This window comes from Tauraco erythrolophus, chromosome 10 (genome assembly GCF_009769465.1).
Source record: "Tauraco erythrolophus isolate bTauEry1 chromosome 10, bTauEry1.pri, whole genome shotgun sequence".
Taxonomy (NCBI): domain Eukaryota; kingdom Metazoa; phylum Chordata; class Aves; order Musophagiformes; family Musophagidae; genus Tauraco; species Tauraco erythrolophus.
In genome coordinates this window covers 19,614,589-19,637,472 of record NC_141474.1, presented here as the reverse complement: position 1 = coordinate 19,637,472, position 22,884 = coordinate 19,614,589, and the positions used below count along the sequence as shown (strand labels likewise).

General features: G+C 36.1%; 1 protein-coding gene across 1 annotated transcript; it reads left to right on the top strand.

The window, feature by feature from the left end:
* Nucleotides 1-55: 55 nt before the first annotated feature.
* DNAI3 (dynein axonemal intermediate chain 3) lies at nucleotides 56-22,580 on the top strand. The gene is given in 22 exon segments (XM_086617553.1): nucleotides 56-125; nucleotides 1,531-1,569; nucleotides 5,772-5,953; nucleotides 6,523-6,627; nucleotides 7,487-7,648; nucleotides 9,150-9,349; nucleotides 9,631-9,747; nucleotides 10,422-10,612; nucleotides 11,478-11,602; nucleotides 11,706-11,795; nucleotides 12,255-12,350; nucleotides 13,077-13,158; nucleotides 13,161-13,204; nucleotides 15,155-15,228; nucleotides 16,656-16,803; nucleotides 17,422-17,486; nucleotides 18,095-18,248; nucleotides 19,017-19,080; nucleotides 19,506-19,636; nucleotides 20,322-20,526; nucleotides 20,906-20,997; nucleotides 22,395-22,580. Coding segments are annotated over 22 exon segments (2,622 nt in total).
* The last annotated feature ends 304 nt before the right edge of the window (nucleotides 22,581-22,884 follow it).

The following is a 22,884-nucleotide window of genomic DNA, read 5'->3' as shown; positions in this document are numbered from 1 at the left end:
TCTGTTGTCTAAGTTTATTGATTACATCTATCTTTCTCTAGAGAAATCTGGAAAAATGTCAGAAAATCTCATATCTGGCAAGACCTCCTTGAAAGGTCCAAAAACCTCAGCAAAGAAACAGAAAGGTGAAAACAAAGCTAAGAAATCCTCAAAAGGAAAACGAACACAGCTTGGTATGTAAGGTACAGCAGCAATGAAACAAGCAGTAATCTGGTCTCACATGACAGCTACCTTAATTATTTTGGGCCCAGGCATTTAAGTAAACATGAGATAAATTAGAATGTGCTATTTTATATAAATATCTAAGAGATCTAAATTACTGATTACGGTTTTGTAACCAATATATGGAACATAACAAAGCTACATGGCAATATTCATGCTTTGTCTTGGCAGTTTAGATTTAATAGTTTGTGGTCTCATAATAACAGTATTGAATGGGAAATTAGGAGGCTTAGTATATATTAAGTGGGGAGATTCACAACAGCTAGCAGCCCAGGGAGAGAGCGTCAGGCAGAGAGCTGCCCCTAGAAGCAGGAGTTTAGGTGCTCAGGATCACACTGTAAAGGTACAGCAATAGAGCTTGAAAATGTACCAAAGTCTCACAATTTAATTTTGCAGTGCATTTTATTGCATTTTTTCTGAGATGTGCTGAGATACTATCTCACTTGTGTCATTTATAAAGCGTATAGTTAATGAAGTGTAAGGCTAATGAGCCTTTGCTATACACAAATATTTTTTTCCAGTGATTCATGCACATTCTCAGAAAAGGTGGGAATGTACTCTTGCTTGGTTTTTATTTGTTTCATGGATTTTTTTCTGCCATGACAGCCACCTTCCTAATGTTGCTTTTACCTTTCAATCACCTTTTCCCTCCCAGCTGATTAATAGCTGTTGTGCTGCAGAGAATATTCTGCACATTAATGCTAATCTCACCCTGTTCTACCTCGCTGTGAGGTTTGCAGACCCTCTCTCAGGAGCTGAAGCAAGCCCAGCTCCTGCAGCACCTTGCCACCCAGGGCAAGCCTGCCCACCTCGCTGCTATCAGAGGGGACTAACCTCCGCTCCTACCGGCACAGCCGCCAGTTCTGCTACTGTCTGATCCTAGTGAGCCTTGCCCATTTATCTCCTCTTCACGAGTGGCACGGGAACTGCCCCAAGCAGGTGCTATCGGGTAGCAGTCAGTGCAGTTTTCAACCATGGAAACTGCAGTGTGCACCACAAGATGACAGATTTCTTATGGCTTCTCTCTTATGCAGACCACCTGCTCAAAATAAAAATGAGATTTAAATCTCTGTAGTTTCAAAATATGCTAACATCTCCTAAAGACACAGACCTATTTTAGAAGGTTTTCACTCATTTCCTGAGTTAAACTTGAACTGAATAGAAATTATTTTTTGTTTCCTCTTCATAGTTTAGTTTTAAATATATAGAGAGATTTTAAATATTACCCTAACAAGGAAAGGACTGTATATTTATAGTTACTTTGTTAGGAAGAAAAATTACTGATAACATCATGTTGTAATATTTCAGGTAAAAAAGATGAAGTTGATCTTTCTATGGCTGGTATAGGTAAGTGCTATGATGACTGGGCTTTAAAGTAATAGTTTTGGAATACTGTAAACATTTTGAAGCTTCAATGTTACTAATGCCAGAGAACGAAAAGGAAAAATTAGAAACAATGAAGAAATGCAGCTATTACAGTAGTGATTAGAGTACCACTCTGAGTAGCAGGCAGTGCGGCAAGGAATGCTGAGACAGTTTTGGGTTCACAAACGATGTTTTCATCTTGGATTGAGAGGAGCTGGGATCAGGGGAAATAAAAAGCATCACAACAGAATTATAGGGTGCAAAATGATTGCATTTTGTAATAGTTAAGCAGTTGAAAGAAAAACTCGAAATATTTTTATCATTTTTAAATATTTGATCTTTGTGAAATCATTATTAAATCTGGTGAGAAGATTATTTTAGCATATCATTTGTGTTTTTTAATCACAGATATCAATAGATGTTGATTAACATCTTTTGCTTTGTAGGGAGAAAAAATCTGCCATTTAAAAGTTATCAAGCATTTCTTTCGGCTTATGTGCAAGAAAAGTGCAGTTTTAAAAGTGTGGCTATAGTTAACAGCTAAAACATGGAATTATTTGAATTGAAATATATTTTTTTCTTAAAAAACAATTTTTTTTCATATTTCTAGTTGGATTTTTCTTCTGACCTGATTTGTGCAATTCTTCCTCAGATATAACTTAAATTGATATCAATGTAAAATTTATCTACGATTTACAGCAACTGCCCAACGGGATATCTTCTTAATTAGCTTTTAACAGTACAGCTTTTATTGCTAAAAGCTACAACAATGTGGGAAACTAGGAATATACAAACTAGGTAATTTTTAAAGAAATCATAAATCACTTGTCTTCCTACATAATCCCACTAGCACACGGGTGGAAGTGAAAATTGCACTCTGATTAGCATCACTGAAATGGCTGAGCTGCAATTAATGAAATGGACAATAAGCAATGTCTCAGATGATTAAAGTGTTACTTAAAACATGTATTTTCGGTGTTCCAGGAGATGCCTAGTTTTGTCAGTAAGAGAGAATTTTACCTCCACCTAGTGGCAAATAAGGTTAGAGCCATAATATCTAAACCGTTGCTAGAAACCTGTTGCTAAAAGCAGGAAAATAACGCTGCTATATGCAGACACTATCTGTGCAGGATTGAAACTGTATGCATGGTATCTCCTTAGCATAAGACCTGCAAGTGTTCTTTACTTCTCTTAGAGCCTCTTGGTCCTTTGTGAAGTTCTCATAACACTAAGAGCTGTTGACTGTTACAAATTATGAGTACAATTTACTATTAGAAAAACAATGTGAAGCATCTGATTAGATGCTACAACATACTTTTTAGCAGAAAAGAGCATTCAATAAAAATGTTCATAATAGTAAGAATTCCAGTATCAGCTCCTTATGTTATACTATTCTATATATAGACTCTCTTATAATACAGCATTCTACAACACAGAATTTTAGTCCTTTAGATTAAAAGATGTACATATTTTAATTCTGATCATTACTTTGTTTTTAACTTGGACTTACAGCAATAGAGTATTGAAGAAAATACACTTAGACGATCTGTCCTACTCTGCTCCTTCTCATAGTGCTGTCTTACTGTATTTTTGCTTAACTTTAACGCATGCATTGTTTCATTTGACATTGAAACCTACATCTCTTTGAAAGAATTTTTTTAGCATTAGAATTTGTGGAAAAGGCTGTATGCATGATTCAGCGTATTAAAAAATAACATCATACAAGCTTCTTGAATAAACATGTTACCCCTCGTTAGGATTTTTGATGTATGCAAAGAAAACCCTAATTGTTCAAGTTTATTTGAGCCATGGGAATACTCTTCTGAAAAAACTCACATAATCAAATTATGTTTATAAATTTTCTGTAGGTTCTAGCCCTCTTAAGTGCACTAGCCACATAACCAACTCTGAGGACTGTGATATGTACACATTTCTTGTTCCTTTGCTCTCTTCTCCATTCTGTTCTTTGAGCCAGCTGTGTAGGGCAGAGGATGGAAATTGCACTGGTTTGAGGTGCAGCTCTAGATTTCCATCCTCCTTCTATCCCACGAAATTTAATTTGCAATAGGAGGTTTAATTTTTTTGCTCCAATATATCAAAATGTAAAGTTTATCTGTAGTGTTGCAGTTTATACTAGGAGTTGAGTCTGCATCCTAATAAGGCCTCATGCCATTGGCTAGGGTGACCTGAGAGTCCTGCAGATCAACTTTTGCGGTTACTTAAAAGGATTAAATGTTTCAAATTACCCTGGAATAAACACTTTTTCTGAGCCTGGGCTCATAGCCAAAATAGAGAAGCAAAAGAAGAATCTAAGCGTTGGCCTCAGTAGCTATAGAGAGTAAATGTCAAAAAGGCAAGCACAGGGACTCTGGAAGATAAACGAGACCTGGCTTGGTCTGGTGTTACTAACAGTGAGTTTGGACCAGATGAGTTTCAGAGGTGTTTCCCAATCAACATCCCTATGATTTTGTACTTCTTTGAAGCATATACACAGAAATCCTGGAAATCTCTGAGATATCAAAAAGGAAAGTCATGCAATATTGACTATAACTTATGAAGAAAGTGAACTAAAGGACTGTGCATGCTACAAATGGATTGTGTACGCTACAAAAGAACTAATGAACACCAAGTAAATCATACTCAGTTAAGTGTAGGGTATGCCAGGAGCATCATACATGTCATTAATTTTAGTGATGACTAGCACAGCAGGTGCAGTGGAGGAGCAGCACTGAAAGATTTTAAAGGATAAATGTCAGATTCATCGAACATTATGTATTATTATGTGATAGGCTTATGCAGTGATTTAGCTTCCCGGATGATAGAGATTAAGAAGGATTTATTGTTTTGTCAGTCGTTGCTGGCTTAGGTTAGAGATGGCTTCTCAAAACATGCTGAGCCAGTTGGTCAATATAATAATTTTAGATATATTGACTTCAATTTAAGGCACACATAGGAAAAAATACTACAGGTTCTAGGAATTAAGATAAAATATTAAATAACTCAAACCAAGAAAACAGAATGAAACAAAGACGATAGAAAGTATCAGCTACCATCACAAAAGTAGCCCATTTCAGTACATAAAAATCCCATACATATATATGTCTAAGTATTTTCCACTTTCCAGTTTATCAAAAAGATGAACATTCAAAGTGAGCGTATACTAGCCTTCTTGGACAAAAGTATACCGGCCTTCATGAAGAATTCTCTTGCTATGGCAGCTGAGACATACAGCATGAGTTTGCTAGCATGGCAGTGTTACAAAGGAAAATAAGTGTCTGTTAGGCAGCAAGATTCAACTAGCTGGGCCTACCGTGATCTTAATCACTTCTGTCTGTTATGTAAGCCAGAAGGCAGAACATGTCATTTGGGAAGGACCAGTGTTACGTACATACAGCTGACATACACTTAACAAGGAGTACCGTGTATTATCTTCAGACTGAGTGTTTGCAAAGCACAGTCGCCGGGTCACCCAACTACACCCCGCCTCGCTAAAAACAATGAAGGTAACAGTGCTAGAGCTAGGATAAGAAATAGCTGTCTTGTTCTGAATTAATATAAACGAACCTAACCAAGGTCACGGGCGTAGAAAACAACAGCTATATATTCTCCAGTGAAGCTGAAGATAGTCTTGTATCTGGCTCGAATCTTAGTGACCTTGCTTTAGTCTCACCTATTAGTTGAGAAATAGACTCAGCTGCACTCTGAACTGGATGAGAGGAAGATGAAAGTCCAAATACAGAAAGGCATCCTTATTTGCGATGGTGCTGAAGCCTTGTTTAGATTAAACATTGGCTTTAACATGGCATTACTCTCCAGGAAGGACTAGCGTATATTTATTCAACGTAAATCAGAGCCATGCAGTTGTGTCCTTAAAGTATTAAAACCAGTCTATTAATGACTCTTCACTAAATCTCTTAATCACCTGTTGATCAAGAGGGGAAAAAAAATTCTCATACTAGGAATAACATATTCATTAAATAGAAAACGTTAGGTACAGTCTTCTCCAAGATTAACAAAATGTAGTAAAAATTGTATTCCATGCCTTCCAAAATACCAAAAACTAGGCTGAGAGATTCAAGGGCATTCTATTAGGAAACAGTAAAACCCCAAGTTATTAAGGTATATGTTTATGTTTAAACAACACACTGAAATTGTTTATCGTGCAATTTTGCTTTTTTTCACAGGCCACCCAGAAATCTTTCCTTTAGTTTTCACTACAAAGACCCAAGAAATTTTTAATTGCCGAGTTGATGAAGATGTCACAGAAGAAAATTGTTTCAAACTTATTAAAAAAGAGGACATCATTCAGGACCTGAAAACAAGAGCTGCAATTTCTGATTTCCACCCTCTCAAAAAAGTTGTTTCAGTACGTAGCTTATTTCATTCTCACTTCAAGATTTCATGCTCTCAGAGTATATATGCTTTTAATGATAATGTCTATCCTTGTTTGACTGTGTAAATACACCAATGCTGTAATATCCAAAGACTATAGGTCATGGACCATTGTCAACTCAAAGTTTCTCATGGCTCACCATGCACTTTTTTTTTTGCACTTTTTTTTTGTTTTACTAACTTCAGATTGAAAATATGCTAAAAGTAATATAAATATTACTAGCTTTCATTCTGTGAACTGGCAGAGCTTCACATATTTTGGCTTTCCCTAATTCACGGCCTACTTATTGAGAATCATTAAAACAGGGTTTTTTTCTGTTTAATTCTCTGTATGAAAAGATTAGTTTTATCCCAGACTTATTTTTATTACAAAATAAAATCCATCCGTTCTTTTATATTAGCACCTGAAATTCTCTGTTAAGATCACAAGATTAACCAAAGAGACTGAATTTACACTAGTGGTAGCTTTGCCAGTCACAGGCTTATGACTGTTTTGGATTTTATTTGCTCTCAGTTTTCCATTAATTGTTTTAATTAAAATAGGAGTATCCAGGGGAAGAACTTTTGGTAGTTTTTGATGCAAAGTTCCAATACGGACAGAACTTCTACCTTGTTGCTTCTGAGGAAGCCAAGGAAAACCTTTTGAAGGTAAGAAAATCCAAGCAGAGCACAGCATTCTTCTGTCTATGAATATTTCAGAATCTTGTCTCAAACATATACTTCAGGAATGGTGGTGTATTCACAAGCATCTGATGTTCTTGGTGTGCAAGAATGTTTCTTTAAAGGTTAACCTGATAATGGAAAAATACGTGTATCACTTTAAAAATATCTTTTATACTGAGAAAGACTGAAGTAAACTTTTGTATTTTATTTCAGAGGGCCAGTATAACCCCCATTGCTGCATTTTTATTATGGTTAATTTCCTCTGCTAAGACCCGAGTTTCTAAGACAGACATAAAAATAAAAGATTATAATTTACTGGGCATCTTCAAAGAAATATTACACTTATTTTTCATAATATGTGTGTATATGTACTTCAAATCATGCTTTAAAATGGTCTGAGTTCTAAGTAAAACTAAATAAATAGAAGATTTCCCCTTGTGCATTGCATCATAGGAGAAGGTTTATGGGCAGATTATATAATTTTTCAACATGAGTTTGTTACCCAGCATCAAGAGAAGTAACAATTAATAGGAAAGCAAATTGCAACTCCAGGCAGGAGGGCCTAATATAGAAAATCATTATAAATTCTTTTTATATAATAGTGATTTACATACAAGACAGCAGTCTCTCTTTAGCAAGTAAATATTAAATACGTAATGTTTATTGGAAAACTCTAATGCACAAATGAATTAATGGAACCTAACCAAATCATACCCAGGGGCATTGTATAGCCAGACCTACTGCATTTGAGACAAAAGGAAAGAAAACTGGATTTCGGGTTCATACTTACATTTCAGTAAGAAATTTTTGAAAAAACACTATTTTGCACTGTTTGATGTCACAGCCTCCAGAAACTGCAAAAGAAAAAGAAGAAGAAAAAGAAGAAGAAAATAGAGAGGAAACTCTGGAAGTCCATCCTTATAAGCCTCCTGTCCCCAAACCTTGGGTTTCTCTTGGCAGTGAAAAGGAAGTTGAAGAAGAATCTGTTAAAGAAACTGTTACAAAGGTCAGAATCAACAGATGTTACTCAATCAAGTAACTAGTACAAACCCAAATTTATTTTAAGTTCCTTAAAAAAAACGCTCAGAAAATTGAAAGTTGCAATTCCAGTTTTTCTTGAGGGCTTTCAAGAAAACAAAAAAAAAGAGTAAGCACTAGCTCAACTTTTAACAAAAACTGAAACTGCAGAAACTTTTTTTTTTTTAACAATGTTCTCTTTAAATCCTGCAAATAAGGCATATGAGATTGTATTGGGCATATCTACTTCTTAAGCTCTAAGTTCAAAAGTTCTGATCATCTGGTCATTATCATCTCTGCTACTTCTTGCTTGATTTACTATCTGGCCAGATTACAAATGGAGTCGTTGTAATTATATTCTAAGGACCTAGATCTGTTTCCATGGAGCCCAGTGAACTCCGTTTCATTATATCGATGGCATTTAAGTAGCATGCAAGACTGGTAAAGGCTCTCTACCTCAGAATAAATGTTACCAATTACAGGTTATTACAAACTGACTTTACAGAGGGACCCATTTGATTAACTACACCTATAGATTATACTGAGAAAATCCCATATCCAAAAAGTCAATCCCCTCACAGCTAGCACCTAACTTGTGACATGTGGGGCGTCTCCAAGCAGTTAACGGTCTATCTGTCATTTTTAGTCAATACCTAAATCCCTGTTCAGGGAAGACTGGCTAAGTTTTGATAGTTTTTAGCAACTGGACACCTTGCTTATACTTAAAAAGATGGCTGATTGTTCTATAGCTAATTCACAGTCACTAAATTTAAAAGCACATTCACAGTTTAAGTATTCTGTATTCTACCTTGCTGGCGAGGTCCACTCGTAAATATTCTCAGCCTACATTCCTTTCCAGTTCTGTAGGAGGTGCTGGGAAAAAGTACCTGGCTAAGAATACAAGACAAAGCAATACCTCTCTACTGCCTAAAATCAAGTGCCTACCTCTCTTTATGGGTAGAAGCCAAGCCAGATCGCTTCCTGCTTCCTAGTTCTCACTATAAGGAAACTCCTTGCTCAAATTTTTGTAGATCCTTTTCAGCATACTTTTCTCTCCCTAGGCACTGCAAGGGAAACTGAAATACCTCACCCAAAGTTGAGAACTGCACTAAGAAGGAAGGGATTAAAAGTTAGGTCTTGGAAGTCTGATTTAGTATTACATAAAACCTCCTGCAAATGAAGCCTTTAATTAAAGGTGCAGTTTTGATATTGCATGAATTAGAAAATGTAATTCCTTTATCCTACTAGCAGTAATCCAAAACATGACCTAAAGGCAACTTCTTGTTTTGGAAATACAAACCTGTCTTCTATTACTTACGTAGGTTATTTATATGAGCACTTCAGAATTTCAAAATGCAGAAATATAAGTAAAGTCAGCACAGAAATAATCAATAGAACTAGTTCTGCAATTATATGAACACTGCCATTTTACAGAATGAACTTTCAAAAAATTTTCTCCTCTGCTAACTACAGAAATATCTCTTTTCCAGATTAAGTATATGATTTCTCGAGTACGCAGAAAGTTCGGTGCACCAATTACATTTACTGATAAGAATGCTTCGCATGTAAAAGACAGTTACATTGAATGCACACCTTATCAAGACAAAACTTTCAGTATTAAAAGGCTTGAAAAAGATGTGGGTGTACAAATGGTCCCAAAAGTGAGAGAAGCTAGTACTCAGACAAAATGGTAAGAAAATATTTATCACCTTATTTATTAGGTTACGCACTGTTTTGGATCTCAACTGAAGTGATGTAAATTAACTGAACTCTTCCGAAGTTACTCAGTTACAAACTGGTTAAGAGAACAGAATTGGGTGCTCTGTTTGCATCTTTCTTCTTTCACTCTTTTCCAAAGAGTTTCTAGGAAAACAGAATATACTTAGCTTTTAATTTTACACACTGCATGAGTTTCTGTCTTTGAAATTGTTTCTGTACTTACTCATGTTCAAATTTATTCCAATTGGTTAGGACTTATCCAAAAAATACAGCCACGCAGTATTTTCCTAGACAGTTGTCAAATAAAGAGAAAGAAGAAAGTCTGTCACCTGAGAAGCTGAAAAACTTTCTTACATCAGCATGTTTAAGGTAAAATTACTGCAGCAATACACATTAAAGGCTACCTGAAATAATATAGACAAGAGTTCTTGCTTGTATTCTGAGTGGATCATGGGTCTGATCAAATACTGATTTTTTCTGTTTTGTTTCTACATACTTTTTTGTTTTGTTTTCTTCTCTTATTATTCTAATACTTAACAAATATTAATTTAATATTTGTTTCTGAAAATTAACGTGAAATATGCACCATGTAAATATGACTATTGGCTTAAATAGATATTAGAATGGTTAAAGTTGATAGTGATACATCTTTCCAAACAAGCAGCATTGTTGATCTTTCAAACACTCACTCTGCTCACTCATGCAGAGGCTTATGCAGAAGAACAAAGATGCTGTTCTGCAGCCCTTAGTCATAGGACAAGTCCCACTGAGACTTTTTGCACAATAATTGGACAATTATACTGTACTTGATCCACACAGAACTAGAGTTAAATTCTTGGTACAATTAGTTATTTATATTTAAATAGAAGAGGGTTTCCTTACAGTGATGCATCACTGAGGAATTAATACTTTTTTTTTTTACTACTGTGGTCATAATTTTGTTTAAAACAAAAGTTGTCTCCTTACAGAAATATTTGTGATTCTACTACTGAGTAGTCACATCTGGATTCTTGAAAGTGTTAACTGTTCTTTTCACAAAACAGAATGGAAATTGCATTGCAGCAAAATGAAATTATGAATGCCTTTTTTGATGACTGGAAAGCCCTAGCAGAAGATGAAAGCAGCCCTGGTGGAAAACCAGATGTTTATCTTAAAGCATACCAATCATTTACCGATCTGCGTTATCTCAAGGGCAGAAGCATTAGCTGCGTTTGCTGGCACCCAACCATTTACGGTAATGCAGCTGAAATTCTGATTTGAGACTTGAATGACATGCATTACATGACAGCTATAAAATACACAACTTCCATAAAATTATCAGCCTTTAAATTTAAAACACAAACGAACAAACGACTGATTTAGAATTTAGATTTAGAGTTTAGAATTATATTTAGAGTTCAGACAGGCCATGCAAAGTCCCTCACACTAATGTACAAGCAGAGATCATAGGAAAGGGAGATTTGTCCCAGATGAGGCTCATTTAAGTGAGACTGCAACTGCGCCAGGTCCTTCTGGTGGCTCTACGTGCCATTGTTGTTCTCCCCATGGCTGGTTCTTGTAGCATGCCTAATGCTTGTGAGGAATGTTACAGCCACAATGGGACATGGCTCTGCCAGGGAGCATCACGAGGCATGCTAAATGTCTCCTCCTGCTCCCTGCTATGGATTATTGCTCTACATAGCCAGGCTTAAAGGCACAATTAAATTCTATATAAATGTCCTAGCTGCACAGTATACTAATAGCCAACACTGCAGCCTGTGTAGGAAGTTAATTCAGCTACAAAAGATTTGATTTCATGATGGATGGCCAGGACTATATGCCTGTCACATCACTTCAGGTGCACCATTAAGGAGTAGTAGCAAAAAAAAATTGAATTTTATCCTGATCCTTAGGTTCTACACTCATTATTAAATAATTTAAGATTAAGTAACAAAAATAATTTCCTCAAAGTTGATCTGTAAAAAGAAAAATATAAATACATGGTTTGTTGGTTTTGTTTGTTTGTTTTTTTCACTGTAAATATAAGGTGCTTAGAATAATTAACAGCATGTTGAAATTTGAATCGTCTCTTCTGAGAAAATTTGTTTTCTCTCAATCAGGGATTATAGCAGTGTCAGCAAGAAAGCAGCTTTCTTATGACAAGAAGATTAACCTTTCTGATAAATCATTGCTGCAGCAATCAGGGATACTTTTTGGAGTTTTTTTTGACCCTATTCACCCTCAGGTATTTAATCTGGACTTTTAAATGTGCCAAGTGTTTAAATAACAAGAGAACAAACAATCAGTGTGACTGTATTTCTCAACTATTTGGTTTTTCTTCTTTCTAGTTAATGTTGGAGTGTCCTGAAGACATTTACTGCTTTCAGTTCAGTCCAAGTGATCCAAATATCATTGCTGGTGGCTGCATCAATGGACAGGTTTGAATTCTCTGTTTAAGAATAAAATCGGATATTTCTGTATTTTCTTACAGTATAAAAATAAGGGTGAAGAGATGTACTCAACATCCATAGTAACACATGGTGTTATAAGACACTAAATATCACAGTCTCCGAAATTCTCTGATCTGATACTGAAGTTATGCCTGGTTATTTCACAGTTGAGCCAGTACTGTATGATGCTGCTTTGCAGTTCTGATAAATAGGTCAAATAGGTCAAGCTGTAAAGACTCACTCTCTTTTTTTTTTTTTTTTTTAGATAAGTGCAGTCTTTCAGTTGATTGCATCAGACTAAAGGGGACGTACTCTAAAGACTTCATAAATTCTAGTGCAGAGAGGGAATTTCTTCTTTTTCTCCAAACCCCCATGAACTGTATTTGAAAAAATGCATATTAATATAAAGCATGAAATAATTTGTAATATACTTGTTTTTTATTGTAGGTTGTAATTTGGGATATTTCTCAACATGAAGAAAAGCTGAAAAATGCAAAAACCGTTGCTGATGGAATCAAGATGACAGCTGTTAATATGGTGAATGTTTCCATTCTAAATATACTACAGTACAACTATATGTCTAGGGTGAAGAGAGGCAAAGTTAGAATACAAGTTAGTGGGCAAAAACAGGTAAAGGCATCCTGACTTAAAACAGAGGAGTAGATAATCTTTACAATGACTAGAAAAAATAAGAAACCTAATTAGTTCATGAAACAAACCCATTATCACAATATAATGTTTAGCTGACTAGTCCAGCTTAATAGCTTTGCTGCATTTTGTGCAGACTTGGGCTCCAATAAGACTATTCTTTAATGGGCACCAATGTATACTCAACTCTTGCCTCATGAAGCCTATCAAATATATATAGCATTTGTTGCTGAATATAATACTGAAAATTATTCTGGAAGTTTACGGACAGAAAAAAGGTAGCTTGGAAAATGAGAAGCAGATTTCAGTGGAAGGAGACTATAAAGGACATAAGCAGAAGAGAGACCTAAAAGCAGAGAAAGAACTAATAATGTAAGTGGATGTGTGTTTGCCTATGGAGGCACATTGGAATTCTTTTTAGAGCTTCATATCCAAAAGCCTGTTTTGATGCTTTCAATTTTTTTTCCAAAGGGAAGGTATTATACCCGTAGAAAGTTCTATAAATTGATCTGAAATATGTGAAGAAGCATTAACAGTATGTAAAGTAACCTTTTTTCTTTGACAGGTCTACTATCATATTTTGGAAATACACTAAGATATCTCTTTTTAAAACATTTCTAGCCCCTACTTATGCAAGTCCAGCAGGATAGCACAGAACCACCTCTAGTGAATTACCACACAGTCTCTTCCATACAGTATAGTCATAAAAACCAGTAACAGATATGCATTGGCTGCCAGATTATTTTGAGGTGAGTTTAAAAATTCATTTTTCTTCTTTTTGTTGTTTTCCTAATCTACTACCTCAGAAATCAGTGTAAATTCAAGGTAAAACAATAAAGATCCAATTATTTGTAATAGCCTTCATTATTTCTCACTGTTTTGTCTAAATGTTAAATAATCTGGTGCCACTTGTCCTGTTTGTTGTGCTTTAAAACTGTGCTGTGTTCTGAGTCTGCTTACTCTGGAAAAAAATTCTGTAGCTTTACTGAAAATTATAATTCAAAATTATAATAAGCCTTCCATATCTATAATATGTTGAATTTCTGCTATGAGCTATCCAGCTTGCCACCGAGAATTCAGAGAAATAATCTCAATTACCTAAATATCTAGGCACCCAAGAACGGTGTCACTGTAGTTACCTTAATTCTTCCAAGTGCTGCCTGTGTACTCAAAACTTGTATTTTCTGTGATGGTTTTAAAGCTCCATAGTACGTAAGGTCTACCTAGTTAAAGGGTCCAACGCTATTACAGGAGTATTGGATGTTCATTTACTATCGAAGTACTGAAAATTGTCGCCCAAATTAATTTGAAAAGCAAATGTAGTCAAATGCAAAATAAAGACAAAGGAAAAGCAGGTCAACAGGAAAAAAATTGAGATCTTTAAAAAGTTTATGCAAATTAATATATTAATAATTTCTGGGGAAAAAAAAATAAGACTTCACAGATACTGCAGTCCTTTGCAACACTACCAGAAAAGTGAAGAAAAGGGTGCACATATACCATAAAAAGAAAGCTGATTAATTGTTCATTATTAAATTATGCTACAGTAGTATCCATGGATACTAATTGGTACCAGATGTAAAACATGAGGAAAGGGATTGGACAGCAGAACGCTGTTGTAGTTTTTGTTGTTGAGGTGGAGTAGTTTTTTTTTTTGCCAAGATTTAAACTCAGAAAGATGTTTTCATATTCATCTGGGATAACAGATACAGGAAACCTGGGCTTGATAAATGACACTGACCAAGCGTCAATATTTAGCAACATGCGCTGAGACATACTTTTTGTTATATAAACACGGAATGTGTGTCAGCATTTGCACAGCATTGCAGTTTTTATGGTTTTTGGCTCCCAAAGTCGGCAGTTTATTATTACATATCAATGAAAAAGTATTCAAAGTTATATCCAGAACCTTAATCCAGTTTTACACAGTTGTGAGACTAGCATTTTGACTCCAGGTAAGCAACTCGTGGATGAAAATAAGAGTAAGATTTGGCCTTTAAAAACAAAACAAAAAAAGTGTAGCTGAAACTTTGCCGTATGGTTGGCAAGTACAGTTTTAGCCGAAAATTATATTTGATCAGGGCATAGCCTATAATCACTTCCCCTCCCCCCTAACTCCTTTCTTGTATTTTTCTGAATAAGTTAAAATAAATTTGGTATAAAACAATACCTACCTGGTAAATTATAAGTACTATAAAACCTGTGGAAACCCACATACCCAAACTAATCTATTAATAATTAACATTTGAAGGTACAACTATCATCCTGCAGTGTGGTCTGAGTGATAATTTAAGAGAGATGACACATGGTGTAAACTTTGCAAAGATATATCACTCTCACTACACTTAACTGTTTGAGATAAATTTCTCAATGATTTGCTCTTTGATTATGCTGGATAAAAAAAAAAGTTTCAAACATGGTAGCCTAAGGAGGGCCTGACTTGCAGTGGTACCAGCAAGTATTTATCCTGCTGACTTAATTTAGAATTTTAGGTGTCTAGCAGGCAAAGCTGGTATCAGTTCACTTGAAGTACTGTAACTACAGGTTAGTAAGTCCCGATTCTCAAACCTTATGCAAGCAAAACCAGTTACTTAATTTCTAGAGGCCCATTTTATGTGTAGAAGTACTTAGTTAGAAAAGTGTAATTGTTGTCTCTCTTCATCTTCTCCCCCTGTAATTATTATTACTGTTATTTTTAGGACAACCGAACGGCTGCTACTTTTGAAAACAGAGCTGAAATTTGCGTGCAGCTTGTAACCTGCTCCCCTGATTGGTATATACAATACATACTCTACAAGACGTCTTCCAGTTTCCTTTGGAAAGCTTTAGGGAGCGTATCCCATGATTTAACTAACATACTTCTGGATTCCTATCAGCCTATCTGGAATAACTGAAATTCTGTATGCAGAAGACAAACACATCAAGTTCTTGGCCAGTTAAGCCCTTTAACAGTAATGGCATTAAGAGTTCATGTATACTTTTATATGCAGTATATACCTTAAGAAGCGTGTCGGTCACACACGCATTGGCCTGAAGAGCCATACCACCATACTTACATTGATTATGTGACTCTTGCACAGAAAGCTATTAATGATTTTGAGGCCAAAGAAATACTGTAAACTATATTTAAACTTAGAGACTCAGCTGGCAAAATTATTCTGTGTGAATCTTCTCTTTGGTGGACTAAATAGCCATGATGGTTATGAGTAAATACTATCCTGTGTGAGAGACTGGCAAGGGGGTAGAATGAAAAAAGTGGAAATAAATGTTTAGCTTTCATGATGGCAAAAGGCTTAAGACTTCAAGGCTGCATGCCTGGGCTCAATCATATATTTGCTAGTTACATCAAAAGGAGTGTCAGAGGCAGCAAAATTCGGTAATGATACAAAGTTAGTTTTCCTCATCAAAATCAGAGAAGACTTCAAAGAATTAAGTTAGAAGAATGATTGCAAATACAATTACCAATATATTTGCAGTGTAATGTAAGTAACCCACATGGGAGAAATAATTTAAAGTACTCACACACCAGGGCTCCAAATTAAAAGTATTCACCTAAAATGAGAGCAGGGGGATCTCTGTAATGTCATTCATGAAGAGCATGAGCCCTGAGTAACTCCTGTTAGAAAAGGGAAAGAGATGTCAGCAGTGAGGAAAATTATCCTTGTCTCTATCAAATCTGTGAATGTATGTCCAGAGTAGAGCAATGGAATAATCAGAGGGCTGAAAACTCCAATGAGATGACAGACTCAATTGAGTGGGACCACTTGCCTTGAATAATAATTGGTAAAATTAAATTGATACACATAAAAAATTGGTACCCACAAGAGTTGGGAATGAGGTTCGATCTGGATTACTAGATTACCTGCTACAGAGTTCTGTCCAGTTCTCTGAGTCTCCAGGAATTTTACCCAGGTAATGCCAGTACCTTCACCCAGTAACTTTCCATAAACAAAGTGTATCAATGTTATCTGGCTGCTTTGGTATAGTTAATAACAGATGAAATGGTGAATAAAGGAATATATGCCATCATTTATAAAAGAAGCAATTAAGCATCTAGCATTTGCTTTTCAGAGTCTCTATTGCTATGCAAAGTTTGAAAATGAAAGGTTAAAAAAAAAACCCACAACTTTAAAATGCGTGGGAAACTGCATCTGACTTTGAAACAAAAACAGAGAATAATATTATACAATCACTTTACAGCTCAATATTATTTTGGGGTATTCCAGTCACCAAGCTTCCTGAACAGCCTTCATCTGAGAAAGTAAAAGAGGAGGAAATTTTTGCTATGGCCCCTGATGTTCCAGATACTTCTAAGCATCTAGACCTCTGCTGGAAACCTCTCGTAAAGGTACTGTACACAAATATAGAACAGAAGGATCAAGTAGATATGGCCAGAACTCCATAGGAATGCATTCTTTTGCTTCCCAACTTTTAAATTTTTCCAGCAAATTCTGACTTCCTTGTGAATTTCCTTCTGAAAAGATAATTCCCAAGAAACAGCATGACTGCCTCTTTAAAACTGCAGTAGCTGCAAAAGTATGGTCATGGTCAACAGAACCATAATTATTGGCAAGCAAACAGTCAGTCTGATGGAAATAGTCATAGCAGTTTGTGAAAAAAGTGAGGCTGAAAATAATCCGTTAAGTTAAAAAAAAAAATCATTTTGGACCTGCTGATCTATTCTTCTCAGAATAGCTGCGGCTGGTGCAGTTGTTGAACAAGCATGACCACTGGAGCTGGTCCATTTCTAGAAACATGGCAAAATCCTTACAGGAAAAGGATAACACAAGAGAAACCACAGGTTTGCATTTTCTCTGTGCTTGAACGAGGCAGCAAATATTCTTTGTGGAGTGTTACAAACACATCACAAACCGAAAAGACCTGTTCCATTACAGCAGAAAGTAATTTAGTCTTGTACCTCAAAGATCTGACAAAATGAGTTAGTAAATGCATTTTTTCTGAACAGATAAACCTATGTGAAAGCGATACCAACACAGAGTATGGTCCTGTCAGAATTAGTTTAAGGGAACTGCATTCTCATTACAAAACCTCAGGTAATATTTTTATTACACCTTATTGGGGAAAATGTTTCTAATAAGCTTATATTTCAGTATATCCATAATGAAAACTGAGCAACAAAACGTTGTATAGCTAAACACATCTGGGGAAAAAGGTTTCTTAAACATACTGGTGTTCAAAGTGCGACACACGTATTCACTACAAACATATGTACATGTATTGCATACAAAAACAGCGGCGAAGCTGCTCCAGCACACACTGCCACACCACAGGCTGCTGCAGGAGGCCGGTTGTGCCATTCCCTGGAGAAGAAATGTTAGTTCCTGGTTGCAGCAGCTACAGGGGATGTGTAAGGGCAGTTCTCACAGAGACACTGATGCTGTGAAAAATGGACGAACAGAATGGGCTACCCTAAGTGGTTGTCTGGGTGTGGGAAGCACTGACTTCAGAGCAGCTGCAACAACGGGGAGATTCCACCAGGAAACAGTTAACCTGCAAACCCGCTGCTTTACTTGGCAGTCTTTCTTCATCCCTCCTCTTGAAATTCCCTTTATCCATGAACTACCTTTATAAGACAAAGGGTTTGCTTGGTCTGGTAAATTCCAGTGTGTAACAAATAGATGTTATCGGTACTGTTTCCCAGAAAAGGTGCAATCTCTGAACACACTTGAAGTACCTGCTGAAGAGAGCCTATATACAGAGGCGAGTACTCCTTCAAGCAAAAATCTGAAAGTGTTAGAGAGTATCTCCACCGACTTTTTTGTTGGAACTGAAGTAAGTGAAAATAATAGACTACTACTGAAAATGTTAATCCAAGATATCCGAAAGACTGAACAATTAAGTAATAGAGTTTTCACAGAGGTATGGACTTGCATGTTTTCTTCAGGTGTTAACTAAAAAGATCTTTCTGGACATGCCACATTCTATTCCAATTTTAATGCATTTAGCTAGATGCTTAAAATAATAATATAACCCCAGTATTTGGTAGACTATGAACCCTTACTCAAAAGGCAGAATTAGAAGACGTTCCCAAAATATGTTGAACTTAACTACCTGCCATCAGGAATCAAAGAGTATTTCCTTATTCCAGAACCCATAAAATTAGTAATATATTTTTAGTGTTGCCCCATATGTCAGGTGAAAATGTTTATAGTACATTTTGCCTCACAACTTCTTTCTACTTTATGAAGTCCCAGCTATTCATAGCCCTCTACCTACCCTACGTATCTAACATTCCAAAAATCTTTCCCAGTTTTGAGTTCATGTGGAAACGAAAATTTGGTTCTAGCTAAGTTTTTGCTTCTAGTCACCTTTTCCCCAAATACTGGAGCAAAACATGAACTGCAAAATTTGATCACCTAATTCTGCAGGAAGGACTGCCTACGTACCTCATGGTAAGTTAAAGTTGTTTGGTGACACAACTGAAAAATGGTGATCCAAAATTTTAGTGTTTTTTCAGTCATTGGGTGCAAACTTTCATTTTAATTTACTCAGAACATATTTAATATTAAATGCATTTACTTGATTTTTCTGGCATCACAGGATGGAGAAATTGTCTATTCTGACTGGAAAATGGAAATTGATAGTGACTCAGCAAAAACAGTCAGTAAGTACGAATTTCTCAATACCTGTTTAGTCCTTAATATATCACTAACTAAAATATTTGCACCCATACTGTCTTTTTAAGGTTCTTGCTCATCTGCTGTAATAGTCTATCTCACTGATGACACCAGGACTCAGCAGTTCAGCCTCAAAAGCGTACGCAGTTTAGCTATCATGACAGAGTAGCAAAAGCCCTCTCCAGTATCACAGGTTGATTGCTATGTGCCTATTGGCACAAACCACTGAAGTCATACTTCACAGTAACTAAATTTGCAGCAATTCCTATACCTTGTGAGCAAAAAATGAGGCTAGTCTCTTTGAAGCCTCTGCTGGATCCTGCACTCCTTTTTCCCCTCACTTAACTCCCATCATGATGATGATCATCACTAAAGCACTAGTTACAAGAAACTGCCTTTTTCCTTCCATTAGGTCAGAAGCACACTCAGAAATACACCATGCACACTGAAACTATCAACACTCTCCAGAGATCTCCATTTTTTAAAGACATCATTCTAAGCGTTGGAGGCCGGAATTTTGCCATTTGGAAAGAAGGGGTTACAGTAAGTTACTTTAACACAGCTGTAACATAATTGATAGATATGCAAGACAGGACTATAATAGCCTCAAAATCCGTATTTTCAGAAATGTTTGTAAGTCACAAAGCTTCACAGTTTAGAAATAAATTGGGAATAAGAACAGCTTTTCCTTTTTCTTCATGTCAGAAATCTATTTTAGAAATAGCTTTGTAAACTTGCCTTGTACAGAAAAAAAAAATAAGTGAAGTGACCTTCAATTCCCACCTTATATAAACTGTAGCATCTCAACAAATTATTTCTGCTGCTACGGAAACCAAAGAATAAAGACAAAGTGTGTTAAACAGGTCTGAGAAACACATATTTAGGATGCAGTCTTCTCATCCGCTGAAGACAAAGAAACATGTTTTTTTTACCGTTCCTCTCATGTAGGAATCCAGGTTAGCTGCACCTGGCAGAATCTCAAGACCACAGATTTTAACAGCAGATAGATTACCTTAATAGACTAGAAGTGAGATACCAGGTTTTTTACTTCTCCACAGTTGTCCTCTTTATCTGCAGAAGGTGATACTGATTTTGCCATTGATATCATTTTTGTAACAGGATCATTTAAATGGTGAATGTTCTTAAATGATAGGAGATTTGAAGCAGTGAGCAGATAGCACTGTTTGATTGTTGGGTCTATCTTTTATTTGTTTTCAAACAAATTAAGAATGGACCAATCCTTCAGTCAAGCTGCTCTGCAGGAAGAAACACTGCAGGACACTGGTCCTTAACAAGACCAGGAGTTTTCTTCATTGGCAGAGACGATGGAAATCTAGATATTTGGGACTTACTGAAGAAAACTCATGAGCCATCTCATTTCCAGAACATCTCCGAATCCATGATCACTTTCATCAGCCCCTGGATTGCCTCACGTACGTTGATGGTGACTGCACTTTACGGTGCCATCCTGTTTGCAAAATGGCCCATCAGATGATCTCCTACAATAGATGTTTCTACTAATTTAACACTGCACTGTATATACAAAAATGCATACATCAGTTCTAAGTGCACTACTACAGCATAAAGCAACTGAAAACGTGATTTTTTTTTTTTAAGAGTTTGGAAAAGCATAAACTTTGAAGGGAATTTGTTAAGAAAATAAGAGAGCAATAAGGCTGCCTTTTTGCTGCAGTGAACAATAAATCAAAAAGACCACAACAAAAATGAACCCTCTGTAGCTTGAGTTTGGGTGGAGGTATATGTTACTGTTGGAATTTAGATTGTTTATGTTTTTTGTCAAATATCTTTCAGCAAAGCAGCATTTTTTAGCTGTTTCTGATGATCTTGGAGTACTGCATGTTTTGGAAATCTGTCAGACACTAAGTCACCCTTCAAGGAACGAGGTTGGTAAGAATTTTTAATAATCTCTGTGACACTTTATCCTGAAAACTCCAACGCAGAAACAGGCCTGCCTGGAAAAGCTTGTCTTCAAATGGATGGCAATTAATTTGAAATCAGTATGGCCACATTCTCCAAAGACCACCTGTAGCAAAGCTGGCTTTGCACAGAGCTCAGATAGGAGGCACCTAAAGGAAACCTGGGTGACAGCTGTCAGAATTCCACTGCTCCAACCTGGCTACATAAAAACACAGTAAAAGGTTCAGCATTTTTTGCCATATGCATAAAAATGACATCTAGTTTCATGCATTAAACCAATGCTATAGAGTGCATAGTAAAGTAAATATAGTGAGTTTCTCCTTCTTTACACCTTCCTGTTTGCATTTGCATCAATTTTTCCTGTAAATTTGGTACTTTGATTTACACATCTTAGTATCTGGTTCTAGCTTAATTAAAGCACATTTTTCAAACTAACACCACCACTCATTCATTCTCTTTGAAATGAGGACTATATGTACCACAGGGCCATGAGAACAATGGAAATAGTTTTAATTTCTCTTTATTTCCACTTAATTCTCAGTTGTTTGTTTCTCCCCCATCTCCCAGATCAAGCTAGTGTTTTCATCTTATCCAGTCTAGCAGTCTTGCCTGCTACCTAGTCTGTTATTTTTACATCACAAAATCTTCCTGTTCTATCCTAGTTTTAAGTTTATGTATGCACTTAAATAGTTCACAAACATCCCATAAAAGTTTGCTGTGTGCAGAGCTACAGTATGTAGCAATATAACACCAGGTCAACAGCCGCCTTTTACTAAAAGTAACTTCTCCAAAGCAAGGTAGGAGCTAACTAAGTGCTATAATATGAGGAAACACATTGCTTCTGCCCAAATTACGTGTGTTTTGGAACTACACTATTTAGGGCACAGAATTATTAACCAGGAGCAGTCACTAATATTTAGTTCATTCTAACTGAAATATTTACTGAAAAATACTAGGTTGTTGAAGAGACTAATGAAAACTAAACCACAGAATCCCAGATAAATGCATAGTGTAATACTGAAGTACAGTATTTTATGGTTTCTTTGTGCCTGAGGTTAGGTCAGTGAGAATTTGGACTGATTTAGTGAAATCACTGACCTAAAACTGGTTTCATTATTTCAGTGCAGGTTCCTGAAGGATGATCTACTCAGAGTCACTGTAATAGAAATTATTTAACCCCATGCATTTTTGTATCCAAAAATGAATTAGTCTCAATCCACATCTTTATAGTGTTCTGCTGCAAATTACTGGGATAGAGATCTATATTCCCAGTATAGATAAACTAAGAATACCGTTCAGATCATCAGCAGAAATTCCATGTCTTAGGGTGTGTAACAACTCTTGTTTGTCATTGTGTTAATAGCATGCCAGCGTACTTGAGTATTTCGAAAGAGAAGTCAAACATCTGAAGTACTGTGAGCAAGAGTTTCAAGAGTATCAAGATTTTCAAGCCAAAACAGAATTGAAATGGAGCTGGAGCCACGCAGGGACAAAACAGTATGTCATACTTGGAATTAAGAAAACTTTCATTGTTTCTTTAGGTCTTTAAAGTGCATCTGTTTTGCTAGGCAGGATTTCTCACAGTATTTTCAAAAATCAGGATGATATACTCAGAATAGCTTAGCAGCTCCTTATTTAATATTTAAAATTCTTAGGAATGGAATAGATGGTCCTAGTTCATGCAAGTTCAGCCCTTGGTCAAGTGAAGCTCCTGCAAGAGCATTAGAGCCTATGGACATTTAACTACTACGAATTTCCTTTACTTTTTACATCAGTATTCTTTTAAAAAGTTACATTTGGCAACTTCCCTGTAAACATTGTTCCTTCAAGTGAAGAGAGACTCCAGCCTTCCA